This window comes from Nerophis lumbriciformis, linkage group LG17 (assembly GCF_033978685.3).
Source record: "Nerophis lumbriciformis linkage group LG17, RoL_Nlum_v2.1, whole genome shotgun sequence".
Classification (NCBI taxonomy): domain Eukaryota; kingdom Metazoa; phylum Chordata; class Actinopteri; order Syngnathiformes; family Syngnathidae; genus Nerophis; species Nerophis lumbriciformis.
This window is the reverse complement of record NC_084564.2, coordinates 3,116,232-3,133,320: the sequence shown is the minus strand read 5'-3', so window position 1 is coordinate 3,133,320 and position 17,089 is coordinate 3,116,232. Positions and strand designations below refer to the sequence as shown.

Below are 17,089 nucleotides of genomic sequence, written 5' to 3'. Positions count from 1 at the left end.
CTTTTACCTGTAGATGACGCATCAGAATCCATCGTTAGCAGTAGATCATTAGTCATTTTTGCGAGGGCTGTCTCCGTAGAGTGATTTGCCCTGAAACCGGATTGAAAAGGTTCACAGAGATTGTTAGACACTAAGTGTTCATTTAGCTGCTGTGCGACAATTTTTCCGAGGATTTTCGAAATAAAGGGAAGGTGGGACACCGGTCGGTAGTTTACCATGAGGTCAGGATCAAGGTTAGGTCTTTTGAGCAGAGGATGAATAACTTTAGTGTTATTGTCCGTCAATAAGGCGCTTTATGTCTCCTGTCCAGTTCTTCCCCTACATCCTGTTGCTGGTGGCGATGCTGACGTACACGCCGGCGTTGTTTTGGAGATTTTCTTCGGCGCCGCTCCTGCAGTCGGACCTGGGCTTCATCATGGAGGAGCTGGACCGCTGTTACAACCGCGCTGTCACGCTGGCGAAGCGGATGACCACCTCTGAAGTGCAGAGTGCCGACAGGTAGCGCGGTCTTTTCAGGTGTCTTCTAAGAGCGTCACTGACTGCTGTGTCCTGGCCAGTGACCCCACTGAGGGCTGCTTCAACTACCCACTGGTGGAGAAGTTCCTGATGACCAAGAGGTGCTCGCGGGTGCTGCTCTTTCGCTACCTGCTGTGTCGCGGCCTGACTCTGGTCACGCTGCTGTGCGCCTGCCTCTACCTGGGCTACTACCTCCGCCTGGCGTCGCTCACCGACGACTTTGGCTGCACGCTGAGGGTGGGCCTGCTCGCCAACGACTCCACCGTCCCCGAAAAGGTGCAGTGTAAGCTCATCGCCGTGGGAGTCTTCACGCTGCTCAGGTATGCGAGTGGCGGTGTTTTGTTTGTGTCCAACAGAAAGCATGTAGTCATTAAACTAAAAAAATGTCTGTAACAGAGCGCTTGTTCCCCCATACCTACCAACTACTCCGGTTTTCCCGTAATTCGTACGGTTTTCATCAACCTATTCCGGGTTACGGTTGCAGTGATAAAAAATACGGTTTTTCATTAATAAAAAAAAAAAAAAGGGTGAAAACTACGCGAATTGCACCTTGTGCAGACAAGATTTTTCGATCGGACACGCAGGAATTAGCGATGTAAAAGACCACGTTGGGACAAAAAAAACACAAGTCTAATGCCGTTGCTAGCGATACAAGTGGAAAACTTTCAACGTTTTTCGTCGCCCAAACAGATTCTTTGGATGTGATAAATGCCGAAGTTTTATTTACGGAGGCAATAATTGAGCATGGATTTCCAATCGCACTGGCTGATCACATGGGACAGTTAAATGTTTGTAATGCAACCTTTAAAAATCATTACGCGGTGATCGCGGTCCCAAAAATAAACTTTTCTTGCATGATAATGTCCAGAAAAATTCGCTTTATATTACTATAGAGTCCTTTTAAGGAATGAGTTTGATGGTTTATCACAAACCTTAAATGAAAGAAGTCCTTTGTTCTCATGCACCATGCATATGCGCTTTGGCCTTGCTTCGTGTTTGGTGCGCAATCCTGTCGGCTGTATTTCACAGCACGACATACTGTTAAAAGTGTTTATACTATTTATGCTTTCAAGTCCAAGTTGAAGAAATCTTGTTAAATGTTGACAGCATAACTACCAAAATACAGAAGTATGTCCTTAATATTTTTGCAGTGCTATTTCTGTTGAAAAGTTCAAATGATTACATTAGAGATGTGATGTGCCACTTTTCAAGTGTCTGATGGCTTCAATTAATTTTCATTAATTATTCATATTTTGAATTCTTTTGAAAGGCTTACAAAAAACTACATTTGAATTGTAATTCCATGCTATTGACAGGACTATTAATTTTAATGAAGTTAGCTTACCATGTTTACAGTATGATAATTGTGATAGAAATGTGAATTTTAGGCACAGAATATTTTTTACAATTGAACAAGGCAGTAGATTATACAAGCTTGGACAGAAAGTTAATAATGACACCAATTTTTTTTTTTAATGGAATTGTTTAGTACTGTTTTACCATTTGTTTACTGTAAAAAGTGTTTATACTGTTTATACTTTCAATGAACAAATTGAAGTCTTGTGAAAGGTTGACAGGATAACTGGCATTAAGTGTCAAAATAATTTCAAACTATTGAAGTTAGCTTACAGAATAAACATGTCAATCAACCCATATGATTTTTGCTGTAATATTTTTGTTTTGAAAAGTCACTGTGACTGATAGAAAAGTGATGCTTTTAGCAACATTTTAACCTGTCTGAATGCTAATAATCATTTTGCGTCGGGGGGCGAAGCCCTGAACCCTCCACCAGGACTTTGTCCTGGACCTACCGGGGCCTGCGGCCCTTGGACCCTGGCTCCTAGGTTTTTCTGATTTCAAAAGTTGGCAGGTATGGTTCCCCCACAACAAAATGCAATTCATCCACCAGATGGCGATGTGCTAAGAAAAAAACTTGTGCGGAGTTCATGCCCCTTGTGGAAGAAGAAAACATTTCACGCCTTCTCTCCGACGTGATTACAATAGTATCGTTAATTGATCAAATTGTCCTAAGTACACCTCTGCGGAACATTATATTGTTATTTACATCAGTGTTTTTCAACCTTTTTTGAGCCAAGGCACATTTTTTTGCGTTGAAAAAATGCGGAGGCACACCACCAGCAGAAATCATTAAAAAAACGAAACTCAGTTGACAGTAAAAAGTCGTCCATAGTGGATCTAACATAATAGTAAGAGTCCAGTCCATAGTGGATCTAACATAATAGTAAGAGTCCAGTCCATAGTGGATCTAACATAATAGTAAGAGTCCAGTCCATAGTGGATCTAACATTATAGTGAGAGTCCAGTCTATAGTGGATCTAACATAATAGTGAGAGTCCAGTCCATAGTGGATCTAACATAATAGTGAGAGTCCAGTCCATAGTGGATCTAACATAATAGTGAGAGTCCAGTCCATAGTGGATCTAACATTATAGTGAGAGTCCAGTCCATAGTGGATCCAACATAATAGTGAGAGTCCAGTCCATAGTGGATCTAACATAATAGTGAGAGTCCAGTCCATAGTGGATCTAACATAATAGTGAGAGTCCAGTCCATAGTGGATCTAACATAATAGCGAGAGTCCAGTCGCAATTGTTGGATATGACTTTAAAGCACATTCTTACTCTCCACACCTGGTACATCCTAACACCATTAAAACTAGAGGGGATAATACGTGCGTGTGCGTAAAGGTAATAAGCAAGGTAAGATCATCGTGTTGATCTTCTTCGAGCAAAACCAAAGGCCATAGCTTGTAACTTCTTAGGCGTTCCATTTTGCCCAAAGGAAGGAAAATATTCCCTTTATTTATTGAAATCATCCGAGCTGTTCATCTATTTTATGGAGGACTGTAGTTAATCATAGAACTGGTACACAATGTTATCAAAAAAGTATTGATTTTGAATCGAGAATCGATTCTAAATCGAATCGTTAACCCCAAGAATGGAATGGTGTGGTGCCCAAGGATTCACAGCCCTACTTGTTAGACAGCCCTTCTTTCTTTTTCGCAGTTTCGTCAACTTGATCGTCTTTTCCGCGCTCCTCCCCGTGGTGATCTACGCCAGCGTCCGCCCCCTGCTCTGTCACGGGTACGCCCACTTCCTGGAAACCTACCAATCACTGCCCACGGTGAGCGTCCTGCCCACTCCCAGCGGCCAATGGGACGACCTGTCTCTGTACGTGCTCTTCCTGGAGGAGAACATCAGTGAGCTCAAGTCCTACAAGTACATGAAGGTGCGTTTTCGTACGCTGCTGCTGCCGCGTTACTATGGGATGGATACGATTAAGGAAATGGTTATCGCCAGCAGGTGCTGGAGCTGCTGAGGAAAGGGGGCGAATGCTCCGGGGAGGACTTTGACGCCATGGGTCTGCTGCAGACTCTCTGTCTGGTCAAGATGGACACCGTCGACGCTAGAAAAGCCGCCAAACCCGATCGGCTCGCCGTGGATGCAGAAAAGTCGTCCAACAACAAAATGACCAGCCCCAACCCAGCCGCTGACAACAGGATGGAAACTGAGATGAAAGGTGAGATGCGGAGCAGGAAGTTTTATTTTGAAAGGTTACGGTCATCCAAACAGGCACCCCGTAGTGACATCTCGGGCTGCAATATCAATCAACATCGAGGTTTTAGTTAGAGATGTCCGATAATGGCTTTTTTGCCGATATTCCGATATTGTCCAACTCTTAATTACCGATTCCGATATCAACCGCTACCGATATATACAGTTGTGGTATTAACATATTGCATCCATCCATCTTCTTCCGCTTATCCGAAGTCGGGTCGTGAGGGCAGCAGCCTAAGCAGGGAAGCCCAGACTTCCTTCTCCCCAGCCACTTCGTACAGCTCTTCCCGGTATTAACATCCATCCATCTTCTTCCGCTTATCCGAGGTTGGGTCGCGGGGGCAGCAGCTTAAGCAGGGAAACCCAGACTTCCCTCTCCCCAGCCACTTCGTCCAGCTCCTCCCGGGGGATCCCGAGGCGTTCCCAGGCCAGCCGAGAGAGATAGTCTTCCCAACGTGTCCTGGGTCTTCCCCGTGGCCTCCTACCGGTCGGACGTGCCCGAAACACCTTCCTAGGGAGGCGTTCGGGTGGCATCCTGACCAGATGCCCGAACCACCTCATCTGGCTCCTCTCGATGTGGAGGAGCAGCGGCTTTACTTTGAGCTCCCCCCGAATGACAGAGCTTCTCACCCTATCTCTAAGGGAGAGCCCCGCCACTCGGCGGAGGAAACTCATTTCGGCCGCTTGTACCCGTGATCTTGTCCTTTCGGTCATGACCCAAAGCTCATGACCATAGATGAGGATGGGAACGTAGATCGACCGGTAAATCGAGAGCTTTGCCTTCCGGCTCAGCTCCTTCTTCACCACAACGGATCGATACAGCGTCCGCATTACTGAACACGCCGCACCGATCCGCCTGTCGATCTCACGATCCACTCTTCCCCCACTCGTGAACAAGACTCCGAGGTACTTGAACTCCTCCACTTGGGGCAAGATCTCCTCCCCAACCTGGAGATGGCACTTCACCCTTTTCCGGGAGAGAACCATGGACTCGGACTTGGAGGTGCTGATTCTCATCCCAGTCGCTTCACACTCGGCTGCGAACCGATCCAGTGAGAGCTGAAGATCTTGGCCGGAGGAAGCCATCAGGACCACATCATGTTTAAAAAGCAGAGACCTAATCCTGCAGCCACCAAACCAGATACCCTCAACGCCTTGACTGCGCCTAGAAATTCTGTCCATAAAGGTTATGAACAGAATGGGTGACAAAGGGCAGCCTTGGCGGAGTCCAACCCTCACTGGAAACGTGTCCGACTTACTGCCGGCAATGCGGACCAAGCTCTGACACTGATCATACAGGGAGCGAACTGCCACAATAAGACAGTCCGATACCCCATACTCTCTGAGCACTCCCCACAGGACTTCCCCGGGTACACGGTATTAACATATTATGCCTAATTTTGTTGTGATGCCCCGCTGGATGCATTAAACAAAGTAACAAAGTTTTCCAAAATAAGAGAACAACTTCAACTCAAGTTATGGAAAAAAGTGCCAACAAGGCACTGCCATATTTATTATTGAAGTCACAAAGTGCATTTTTTTTTTTTAAACATGCCTCAAAACAGCAGCTTGGAATTTGGGACATGCTCTCCCTGAGATAATCCTGACACCCACTACAACTATGGGAAATACTATACTTTGACTTTCACAAAGTGCATTATTTTTTTATTTTTTTAAACATGCCTCAAAACAACAGCTACAAAAACAATGAAGGCGCACAGCTTCAGTCCAGAGTATACTAGAGTACCGTAATATAGTAAACAATAACATAGTCCTCCTTTAGTGCAAGACTGCCTGGTATACTGGATAACATGAAATTATAAACTGGGCTCAATCTGCCCTGCTCTAATGTATTTTTATGAGTAACACAATTGTTCTGCAAGCTAGTGGTGAGTGCTTGAAGTGGCCTACCAGTCAGCCAGAGCTTCTGAAATGCTGCGTTGAGACAGGGCACCTCTGTTCACTGCAAGCTGCAGAGCGTGCGCCATGCAGGGCAGACTAGCCACACCAAACTCCACCGTAGCTTTTGCCATTCTGCGTGCGTTGACCCTGACCACAACGTGGGCTTTCGCTTTGGGGTGTTTTTTGTTGTATTTTAGTTTTTTCTCGGCGGAGTCTTTAAGCGACAACTGTGTGGTACTACTTTTTTTCATCCATCTTCCGCTTGTATTCATCGTGTATCTCCTTATGATTCTTGAAGAGGTGGGAGATCAAATTGCTCGTATTAAAGGAAGACGTCTTGGTTCCTCCTCGCATAACCAACTTTTTGCAGTCATTGCAAATTGCCAGTTTTTTATCCGTCACAGACACTTTAAAATAATCCCAAACCATAGACATGGTGTCGTTAGTCAGTCACCGCGCGAGCTCGCTTGTTAGCCACGGCTACAGCACCGGCAACAACACACTCTTGTTGTTGTTATGCTCCGCTCGCGGCGGTTTGATGAGGTCATCAAGCGTCGCCAGTAAACCTCTCATGCTGCAGTCATCCACTCCTGTGTTGTGTGTGGGAGAGGGGGAGGGGCTGCTGACTGGGAGACGCAACTGCTCTGTACTTCTCCTTATGTCCGTGTTTTACTGGATATGTACCGCTTCGTACAGCGGCGTTTTAAAAAGTCATTAATTGTACTTTTTAAAACCGATACCGATAATTTCCGATATTACATTTTAAAGGGGAACATTATCACAATTTCAGAATGGTTAAAACCATTAAAAATCAGTCCCCAGTGGCTTATTATATTTTTCAAAGTTTTTTTCAAAATTTTACCCATCACGCAATATCCCTAAAAAAAGCTTCAAAGTGCCTGATTTTAACCATCGTTATATACACCCGTCCATTTTCCTGTGACGTCACATAGTGAATACAAACAAACATGGCGGAAAGAACAGCAAGCTATAGCGACATTAGCTCGGATTCAGACTCGGATTTCAGCGATTCAACAGATTACGCATGTATTGAAACGGATGGTTGTAGTGTGGAGGCAGGTAGCGAAAACAAAATTGAAGAAGAAACTGAAGCTATTGAGCCATATCGGTTTGAACCGTATGCAAGCGAAACCCACGAAACCGACACGACAGCCAGCGACACGGGAGAAAGCGAGGACGAATTCGGCGATCGCCTTCTAACCAACGATTGGTATGTGTTTGTTTGGCATTAAAGGAAACTAACAACTATGAACTAGGTTTACAGCATATGAAATACATTTGGCAACAACATGCACTTTGAGAGTGCAGACAGCCCAATTTTCATCAATTAATATATTCTGTAGACATACCCTCATGTCATGTCTTGATCATCTTTGGTGGCATAAGGGACGGTGTGAGCCAAGACATCCAGGGGGTTTAGCTCGCTCGTCTGCGGGAACAAACTGCCGCCATTGCTTGCCGTGCTAGCGAGGTCCTTTGTCCCTGAATTGCTCACACACTCCGGCAGATTCAATGGGGGTCTGGCGGCAGATTTCTTTGACTTTATGGTTGGAAATGCATCTGCTTTGAGTGTCGCAGGATATCCACACATTCTTGCCATCTCTGTCGTAGCATAGCTTTCGTCGGTAAAGTGTGCGGAACAAACGTCCAATTTCTTGCCACTTTGGCATCTTTGGGCCACTGGTGCAACTTGAATCCGTCCCTGTTGGTGTTGTTACACCCTCCGACAACACACCGACGAGGCATGATGTCTCCAAGGTACGGAAAACAGTCGAAAAAACGGAAAATAACAGAGCTGATTTGACTCGGTGTTTGAGAAAATGGCGGATTGCTTCCCGATGTGACGTCACGTTCAATGTCAATCAATGTTTATTTATATAGCCCTAAATCACAAGTGTCTCAAAGGGCTGCACAAGCCACAACGACATCCTCGGTACAAAGCCCACATAAGGGCAAGGAAAAACTCACCCCAGTGGGACGTCGATGTGAATGACTATGAGAAACCTTGGAGAGGACCGCATATGTGGGTAACCTCCCCCCCCTCTAGGGGAGACCGAATGCAATGAATGTCGAGTGGGTCTGACATAATATTGTGAGAGTCTAGTCCATTGTGGATCCAACATAATAGTAAGAGTCCAGTCCATAGTGGGGCCAGCAGGACACCATCCCAAGCGGAGACGGGTCAGCAGCGCAGAGATGTTCCCAGCCGATGCACAGGCGAGCGGTCCACCCCGGTTCCCGACTCTGGACAGCCAGCACTTCATCCATGGCCACCGGACCTGTGCCCCCCGCCCTCCACAAGGAAGAGGGGAGCAGAGGAGAAAAGAAAAGAAATGGCAGATCAACTGGTCTAAAAGGGGGGTCTATTTAAACGCTAGAGTATACAAATGAGTTTTAAGATGGGACTTAAATGCTTCCACGTTGTGACGTCATCGCTCCGAGAGCGAATATTAGAAAGGCGTTTAATTCGCCAAAATTCACCCATTTAGAGTTGGGAAATCGGTTAAAAAAATATATGGTCTTTTTTCTGCAACATCAAGGTATATATTGACGCTTACATAGGTCTGGTGATAATGTTCCCCTTTAAAGCATTTATCGGCCGATATTATCGGACATCTCTAGTTTTAGTTAGTGCAATAATTAAAAACTTTTTTTTTACGTCCGCCATCACCGGCATTTGAGTGACAGACATGTTCGCGACAGGTGTAAAAAAAAAAAAAAAGTTTTTTGAATGAATCTGAATTTTTATGTGTAACGATTCTTAATCGGTTAAAAACAATCCAAAATCGATTTTACATTTAAATGTATTTTTTTCGTCTTTTTTGTACTGCCATTTTACTAAATGTTTGGGTAGAATTTTATTAAACAAAACCAGTTTTCTTTGAAGTAATATAGAAATGTATCAGAGCTGTTATTTATTTTATGGAGGAATGGTGGGGATAGGTTGATTGGCAACACTAAAATTGGCCCTAGTGTGTGAATGTGAGTGTGAATGTTGTTTGTCTATCTGTGTTGGCCCTGCGATGAGGTGGCGACTTGTCCAGGGTGTACACGGCCTTCCGCCCTATTGTAGCTGAGATAGGCTCCAGCGCCCCCCGCGACCCCGAAGGGAATAAGCGGTAGAAAATGGATGGATGGGTGTTAATCATAGAACTGACACAGGCTGTTATTTAAAGATTTTGAATCAAATTGTTACCCTCAAGAATCGAATTGAATCGAGTGGTGCCCAAAGATTCACAGCTTCAATGTTCGCCAATCAGAATTATTATCAATCAAAGTTTACTTGTATAGCCCTTAATCACAAATGTCTCATTATCAGTTATTAAACCTTGCGTTTGTTGGTCTCTGGCTCCAAACAGGGCTGAGCGTGTTTATTTAACAGCAGAATTCAATGAACACAGCGAGCGCTCTTTTCAGTCATTCACAATCTTTGCTTCGGTTGGTGGAGAGCCAGAATGCTGACTTACATGCACAGGAAGCACAGACAGCCTCTCTACTAAATACTAAAATAATTGATTTTTGAATCAATTGTGATTCTTATTGTAGCGATTTGTTTTAACCTGTCCTGTTCAGCCACTCAGGCGAATCATATTGTTGATGATCATATCTGCTGTACAGATTTACTTTAGAAAGTGTGGGATAAATGTTTGGGAAGCATTTTTTTCAACAAAACCAGTTTTCTTGTATGTAATATAGACATTTATCCAAGCTGTTTATTTTATGGGGGAATGTAGTCAAAAGAACTGGCTCCTGAAGTTATTAAAAAAAGTATTGATTTTGAACCAAGAATCGTTTTGATTCGATTCTGAATCGGATCGTTACCTCCAAGAATTGAATGGAACCGTGTGGTGCCCAAAGAGTTACAGCCCGACTCGCCAATAACCCCTGATTTCCACAGGACGTGTCACGGGGGTGCGACTTATACTCAGGAGCGACTTATGTGTGAAATGATTAACACATTAGCGTAAAATATCAAATAATATTATTTAGCTCATTCACGTAAGAGACTAGACGTATAAGATTTCATCGGATTTAGCGAACCAAACTAGGGATGTCCTGATCCAGGTTTTTGCACTTCCGATCAGATACCGATATTGTTTTTGCACTTCCGATCCGATACCGATACTGACCGATACTGGCCTATCCGAGCATGTATTAAAGTTTAAAGTTATTTAGCCTACTTAGTTGTCAGAATCATGTTGAAAAGGGTTTTAGTACTCTTGATAACAACTAGCCAGCTGAATTAGGGGAGTTTGAATAATACACAATGGTTGGTAACAAGAAACTGACCTGTTTATTCAAGGATAAACACAAAATAGACAAAATTATACATGACAAACAGAAATGGCATCATTGAACTAGGGCTGGGCGATATGGCCTTTTTTTAATATTGCCATATTTTAAGGCCATATTGCGATACACGATATATATCTCGATATTTTGCCTTAGCCTTGAATGAACACTTGATGCATATAATCACAGCAGTATGATGATTCTATGTGTTTTGATTGATTGATTGAGACTTTTATTAGTAGGTTGCACAGTGAAGTACATATTCCGTACAATTGACCACTAAATGGTAACACCCCAATAAGTTTTTCAACTTGTTTAAGTCGGGGTCCACTTAAATTGATTCATGATACAGATGTATACTATCAGATATATACTATCATCATAATACAGTCATCACACAAGATAATCACATTGAATTATTTACATTATTTATAATCCAGGGTGTGGAGGGGGGCGCCGGATGTAAGTGTCAAAAAGACAGCCAAGAGTTTGATATGAGAGTAAATCTAAAGTTAAAATATAGGGTAGAAATGCACCCATTTGCAGGAAATGTAGTCTTGATTTTCAACATTTTCTTTCAAGGCTTGCATGTCTACATTAAAACATTCTTCTTCATACTGCATTAATATATGCTACTTTTAAACTTTCATGCAGAGAAGGAAATCACAACTAAAAAAAATCACAATTTTTTTCATACGGTGTTGATGTGGAAATGTTTGCCTCGGCATTTTGATGGTGTGGACGTGTGGCACCGAATGGAAATAAGCGTCTCGATAGACTTTACAATATTTGAACAATGATAACGAAAACTGTTGTCTCTGTCGTGTCCGTGTGTCGAAAATTGTTATGCGCTTATTTTTTTATTAGATTTTGTGCGTGGCATATAATTGCTATGCGCAGAGGACGTTTAAACAGTGCGCAATTGCACAAGCGCGCACCTTAGAGAGAACGTTGGTCACACGGCTGCGCTAGCATCACAGCTAAGGTTAGCCATGCTGCTACCTCTCTGCTCGGGGAGGACGTATACGTATGTGACGTATGACGTGACAGTATGTGACGTGTGTAAGAAGGTGCGCTTGCTGTCTGTGAGAGGGAGACACAGGAAAGAGTGAGAAGAGCCTGTCGTGTAATGCCAGCAGCTAAAAGCAACTGCGTGAGAATCCACAGACCTGTGGATGTGTTGAAGGTGTGCTGGAAAATGCGGAACGGAAATTAGGGAGCAGCAGAAAAGTGGAATGTACTATTTAAATAGGTGCGTTGGAAAACACGGAGCGGAGTTTTTTTTTTAACTGGATCTGGATCGGCATTTTCCCATGCCTTGCCGATACGCATTTTTTTGCAAATATCGGCATCCGATCCAAATATCGGATCGGGACATCCCTAAACCAAACTATGAAAAAAAAAATGCGACTTATAGTCCGAAAAATACGGTATATCGAATATTTTATCGAACACATTTTATATGGATATCGATTATGTCTATCGCGTTAAATATTGATATCGTTTTACCGGCCCAACCCTAGCTCTGCCTATATTTTGCGCATGGCGTGACGTGAACAAAAACGGAAAGAGTCCGCAGGCGTGGCGATTACGCAACGCAGCCGTGACGCGTCCTGTGGAAACCAGGAGTCAGAAGTGCTGCAAAGTTAGGAGGAAAAAGATATGATTACAAAGCCAAATGTCCCATTGTGGTAATATTTCAGCCTCATATCAGATGGTCAATACGAGCCCATCAACTCAGACGACCTCATTTTTTCCAACTAGGAAACAGAAATGCACTTTAAGATGTTCAATATTTATTCAAGTTAAATTTGTTAACTTACAGAATTAAGTACATTTATTTATTTTTTGATTGTATATTTATTTAGTATAACACAGTGGCGGGCCGTGCATTTCTCACCTAGGCCCTCAGTGATGTCCTACTTAGTCCCACTTCACCTCTCAAAATACCATAATTTATGTCACCACCGCCGGAATAGCTTCTGGTGTCGGCCGACCTCCTCTCACAAGATGTAGTTTCTTTTAAGTATCCTTCTTGAAAATGGCCTTGCAAATATATATCTGCCATCTAATGAACATTTTTTTTCTCCTTCTTTGTGAGTACTGGTGAGTTTTCTGTAGCTTTCTATGGCTCCGGTGCCCCTTCCTGTTTTCGCAACTTGTGATTGGATACTCACTTGGGACTCCCAAGTGAGTATCCAATCACAGCGTTAGGCCAGCTGGAAGGCCTTACTGACAACAACTTGTGATCTGATTGGCTATGGCAATTGTCTACCTGTCAAGAGTATGTTGGTGACGAACCCCAAGATGCAGAGATGGCGGCAGGCTTGGTACAAGAAAACATGATTTAATTTAACACTATAGCAAAAAAACAAACAAGAGGGTACGCGCACAAGGCGGAAAACAAACTTGGCTATGAACTAAAATAGCACAAAGGCTAACTGTCGACAAGAAACAAAAACACTTACTGTGACACGAAGGAACTATGACGTGAGCAGAGTGAACAAAAGTAGACAGAGCTACAACGACAAGTATTATGACAGGTAGTAGTGACATTGACAATGACAATAATCCAGCACTGACTGGAGAGGAAGGTAGGTTCAAATAGCAGCTGGCTGATTGACACCAGGTGTGGCCAGGTGCCAATCAGCCACAGCTGAGGGGACAAAGCACTCAGGGAGATAATCAGGAAATGAAGACAAAATAAAAGCGCTGACAGAAAACTAAGACAAACGCAGAGGAAAAACTAAAACACAGTCAAACTGTCAGGGACAAGCCTGACAGTAGCCCCCCTTCCCATAACGGATACCAGACGTTTTTAGACAATCTCCCCGCCCCCCCCAAAAAACAGTCCAAAGTAACGGGAGGGTGGAGGGAGGACAAGGAGGTGTGTCCCCGCAACCAGCGGGGAAGAGTTAGGTGGCGACGGCGAGTTAAACGCCGCCGCAATTGGCGAGGCGGCTCGACCGCCGGCGTGGAAGGACCCACCGGAGACGATGGTGGCGCCCTCTGCTGGCCAACCGGAGACGATGGTGGCGCCCTCTGCTGGCCCGCCGGAGAGGATGGTGGTGGCGCCCTCTGCTGGCCCACCGGAGAGGATGGTGGTGCCGTAGGTTGTAGACCCACCGGAGTGCATGGTGGTGCAGTAGGTTGTAGACCTACTGGAGTGCATGGTGGTGCCGTAGGTTGTAGACCCACCGGAGTGCATGGTGGTGCCGTAGGTTGTAGACCTACCGGAGTGCATGGTGGTGCTGTAGGTTGTAGACCCACCGGAGTGCATGGTGGTGGTGCCCTCTGCTGGCCCACCGGAGTGCATGATGGCGCCGTAGGTTGCAGACCCACCGGAGTGCATGGTGGTGCCGTAGGTTGTAGACCCACCGGAGTGCATGGTGGCGTCTGCCGGCCACCGAAGTGCATGGTGGCGTCTGCCGGCCCACCGGAGTGCATGGTGGCGTCTGCCGGCCCACCGGAGTGCATGGTGGCGTCTGCCGGCCCACCGGAGTGCATGGTGGTGGAGCCCTCTGCTGGCCCACCGGAATGCATGATGGCGCCGTAGGTTGCAGACCCACCGGAGATGATGGTGGCGTCTGTTGCAGACCCCTCGGAGATGGCGCCGTCTGTTGCAAACCCCTAGGAGATGGCGCCGTCTGTTGCAAACCCCTCGGAGATGATGGCGCTGTCTCTTGCAGACCCACTGGGGCGAGCAGTAGCTGTGCCTCCCCAGCTACACATAACCCCCCCCCCCCCCCCCCCCCCCCCCCCCCCCCCCCCCCCCCCCATGGGACAGATCCCAGACGTCCCCAGATAGGCCCACAGACGACAGGGGTGGGTGGGAGAGGGCTTGAAAAGCGGCCAAACTTCTCTTCAAATTAGCCATTAATTCCAAAACCTTGTTAAGCCTCTCCGCCATGGACATCTCTGCGAGGTTCGAATTTGGCTGGATTATTATGTCAGAGTTTGTTGGTGACGAACCCCAAGATGCAGAGATGGCGGCAGGTGTGACACGAAGGAACTATGACATGAGCAGAGTGAACAAAAGTAGACAGAGCTACAACGACAAGTATTATGACATGTAGTAGTGACAATGACAATAATCCAGCAGTGACTGGAGGGCAGGGCAGGTATAAATAGCAGCCTGCTGATTGACAGCAGGTGTGGCCAGGTGCCAATCAGCCACAGCTGAGGGGACAAAGCACTCAGGGAGATAATCAGGAAATGAAGACAAAATAAAAGCGCTGACAGAAAACTAAGACAAACGCAGAGGAAAAACTAAAACACAGTCAAACTGTCAGGGACAAGCCTGACACTACCAACTCTGTGTGTCCGTTCACTTCCAGTGCACAGACATTGTTACTTCTGAAGGGCCTGGGCAGATTTCATACAGCATGGCAACAGAAGCTAGCTGAATTCTGATTGGATACAAACTCTAACCTGAAAACAACAGCACTGGAAAGAGCATAATATGACATGAAGAAAATATGAATACTTTTAGATATTTAGGGAAAGTAAATCAAAAATTACTTTTATCTTTAATTATGATGATGATTTCTGGTTATGTTAGGCCAGCAGAGAAGGCACACCACTGGTAGAACAGTTATTTACCTTCCAATTACACTACAATGGGAAACATTTCTACAGTAATGCGAAATAAAAGTTTATATCCTTTGAAATGGTTACTTGCATTATTACTACAGGCGGGAATTTTCGGCCACCTTACGATTCGATTACGATTAAGGAGCTACGATTAAGGAGCTACGATTAAGGAGCTACGATTCGATTAACAATCGATCATTGATACATCTTTAATTTATGTATATTGATGCGGTTTTACATTTCTGTTCGTTTCACTAATTAAGCGTCTTATCACTTGCAACTTTTTAAAACAGTGCATTTAGTCGACTTACAAACAGTGCAAACAGTTGACTTCCATCCATCCATCCATCTTCTTCCGCTTATCCGAGGTCGGGTCGCGGGGGCAGCAGCCTAAGCAGGGAAGCCCAGACTTCCCTCTCCCCAGCCACTTCGTCCAGCTCTTCCTGTGGGACCCCGAGGCGTTCCCAGGCCAGCCGGGAGACATAGTCTTCCCAACGTGTCCTGGGTCTTCCCCGTGGCCTCCTACCGGTTGGACGTGCCCTAAACACCTCCCTAGGGAGGCGTTCGGGTGGCATCCTGACCAGATGCCCGAACCACCTCATGTGGCTCCTCTCGATGTGGAGGAGCAGCAGCTTTACTTTGAGCTCCCCCCGAATGACAGAGCTTCTCACCCTATCTCTAAGGGAGAGCCCCGCCACTCGGCGGAGGAAACTCATTTCGGCCGCTTGTACCCGTGATCTTGTCCTTTCGGTCATGACCCAAAGCTCATGACCATAGGTGAGGATGGGAACGTAGATCGACCGGTAAATCGAGAGCTTTGCCTTCCGGCTCAGCTCCTTCTTCACCACAACGGATCGATACAGCGTCCGCATTACTGAAGACGCCGCACCGATTTGCCTGTCGATCTCACGATCCACTCTTCCCCCACTCGTGAACAAGACTCCGAGGTACTTGAACTCCTCCACTTGGGGCAAGATCTCCTCCCCAACCCGGAGATGGCACTCCACCCTTTTCCGGGAGAGAACCATGGACTCGGACTTGGAGGTGCTGATTCTCATCCCAGTCGCTTCACACTCGGCTGCGAACCGATCCAGTGAGAGCTGAAGATCTTGGCCGGAGGAAGCCATCAGGACCACATCATCTGCAAATAGCAGAGACCTAATCCTGCAGCCACCAAACCAGATCCCCTCAACGCCTTGACTGCGCCTAGAAATTCTGTCCATAAAGGTTGTGAACAGAATCGGTGACAAAGGGCAGCCTTGGCGGAGTCCAACCCTCACTGGAAACGTGTCCGACTTACTGCCGGCAATGCGGACCAAGCTCTGACACTGATCATACAGGGAGCGGACCGCCACAATCAGACAGTCCGATACCCCATACTCTCTGAGCACTCCCCACAGGACTTCCCGAGGGACACGGTCGAATGCCTTCTCCAAGTCCACAAAGCACATGTAGACTGGTTGGGCAAACTCCCATGCACCCTCAAGGACCCTGCCGAGAGTATAGAGCTGGTCCACAGTTCCACGACCAGGACGAAAACCACACTGTTCCTCCTGAATCCGAGGTTCGACTATCCGGCATAGCCTCCTCTCCAGTACACCTGAATAGACCTTACCGGGAAGGCTGAGGAGTGTGATCCCACGATAGTTGGCATTTATTAAATTCATGGAAATATGTGCAAAACTGCAACTCAAGTGGCCTAAAATAAAGGAGCTGGTCAGATCTCTCGGTGAGATGACTCGCTGCATCGCTGAACGATTATTGACCTTTACTAATCGATTTTATAATTGCGATGCATCTAAAAATCCATTATTTCCCCCACCTCTAATTATTATTATCATAATTACATTACATTATAAACATTATTTATTCAGTTTAGGAGCATGATGTACACAAAAGCCAAATATTGTTTTACGTAAATTAGCATACCTGCCAACTACTCCGGTTTTCCCGTAATTAGTACGGTTTTCATCAACCTATTCCGGGTTACGGTTGCAGTGATAAAAAATACAGTTTTTCATTAATTAAAAAAATATATTTTTTAAAAAGTTTTATTCACGAAATCGCGTAACAACAATGACAATGGACACTGCTTCCCGTAACTTCCTATCGAGCCATTTCGAATGCCATGCGCGAGGCTATTTATAGCACCGCTGCCAAGCACGAGGCACCAGTTGCCATTGTTT

General features: G+C 45.5%; 1 protein-coding gene across 2 annotated transcripts in view; it reads left to right on the top strand.

The window, feature by feature from the left end:
- LOC133614158 (pannexin-1-like) overlaps window positions 1-17,089 on the top strand; it is a 34,741-nt gene that overhangs the window by 14,867 nt on the left and 2,785 nt on the right. Inside the window, exons 4-7 of one of the 2 annotated variants that reach the window (XM_061971968.2) lie at window positions 311-498; window positions 558-836; window positions 3,543-3,765; window positions 3,837-4,056. In XM_061971968.2, the coding sequence (XP_061827952.1) occupies window positions 311-498; window positions 558-836; window positions 3,543-3,765; window positions 3,837-4,056 (910 nt within the window). The remainder of the gene's footprint in view (window positions 1-310; window positions 499-557; window positions 837-3,542; window positions 3,766-3,836; window positions 4,057-17,089) is intronic. The other variant, XM_061971969.2, reaches the window with a different exon arrangement.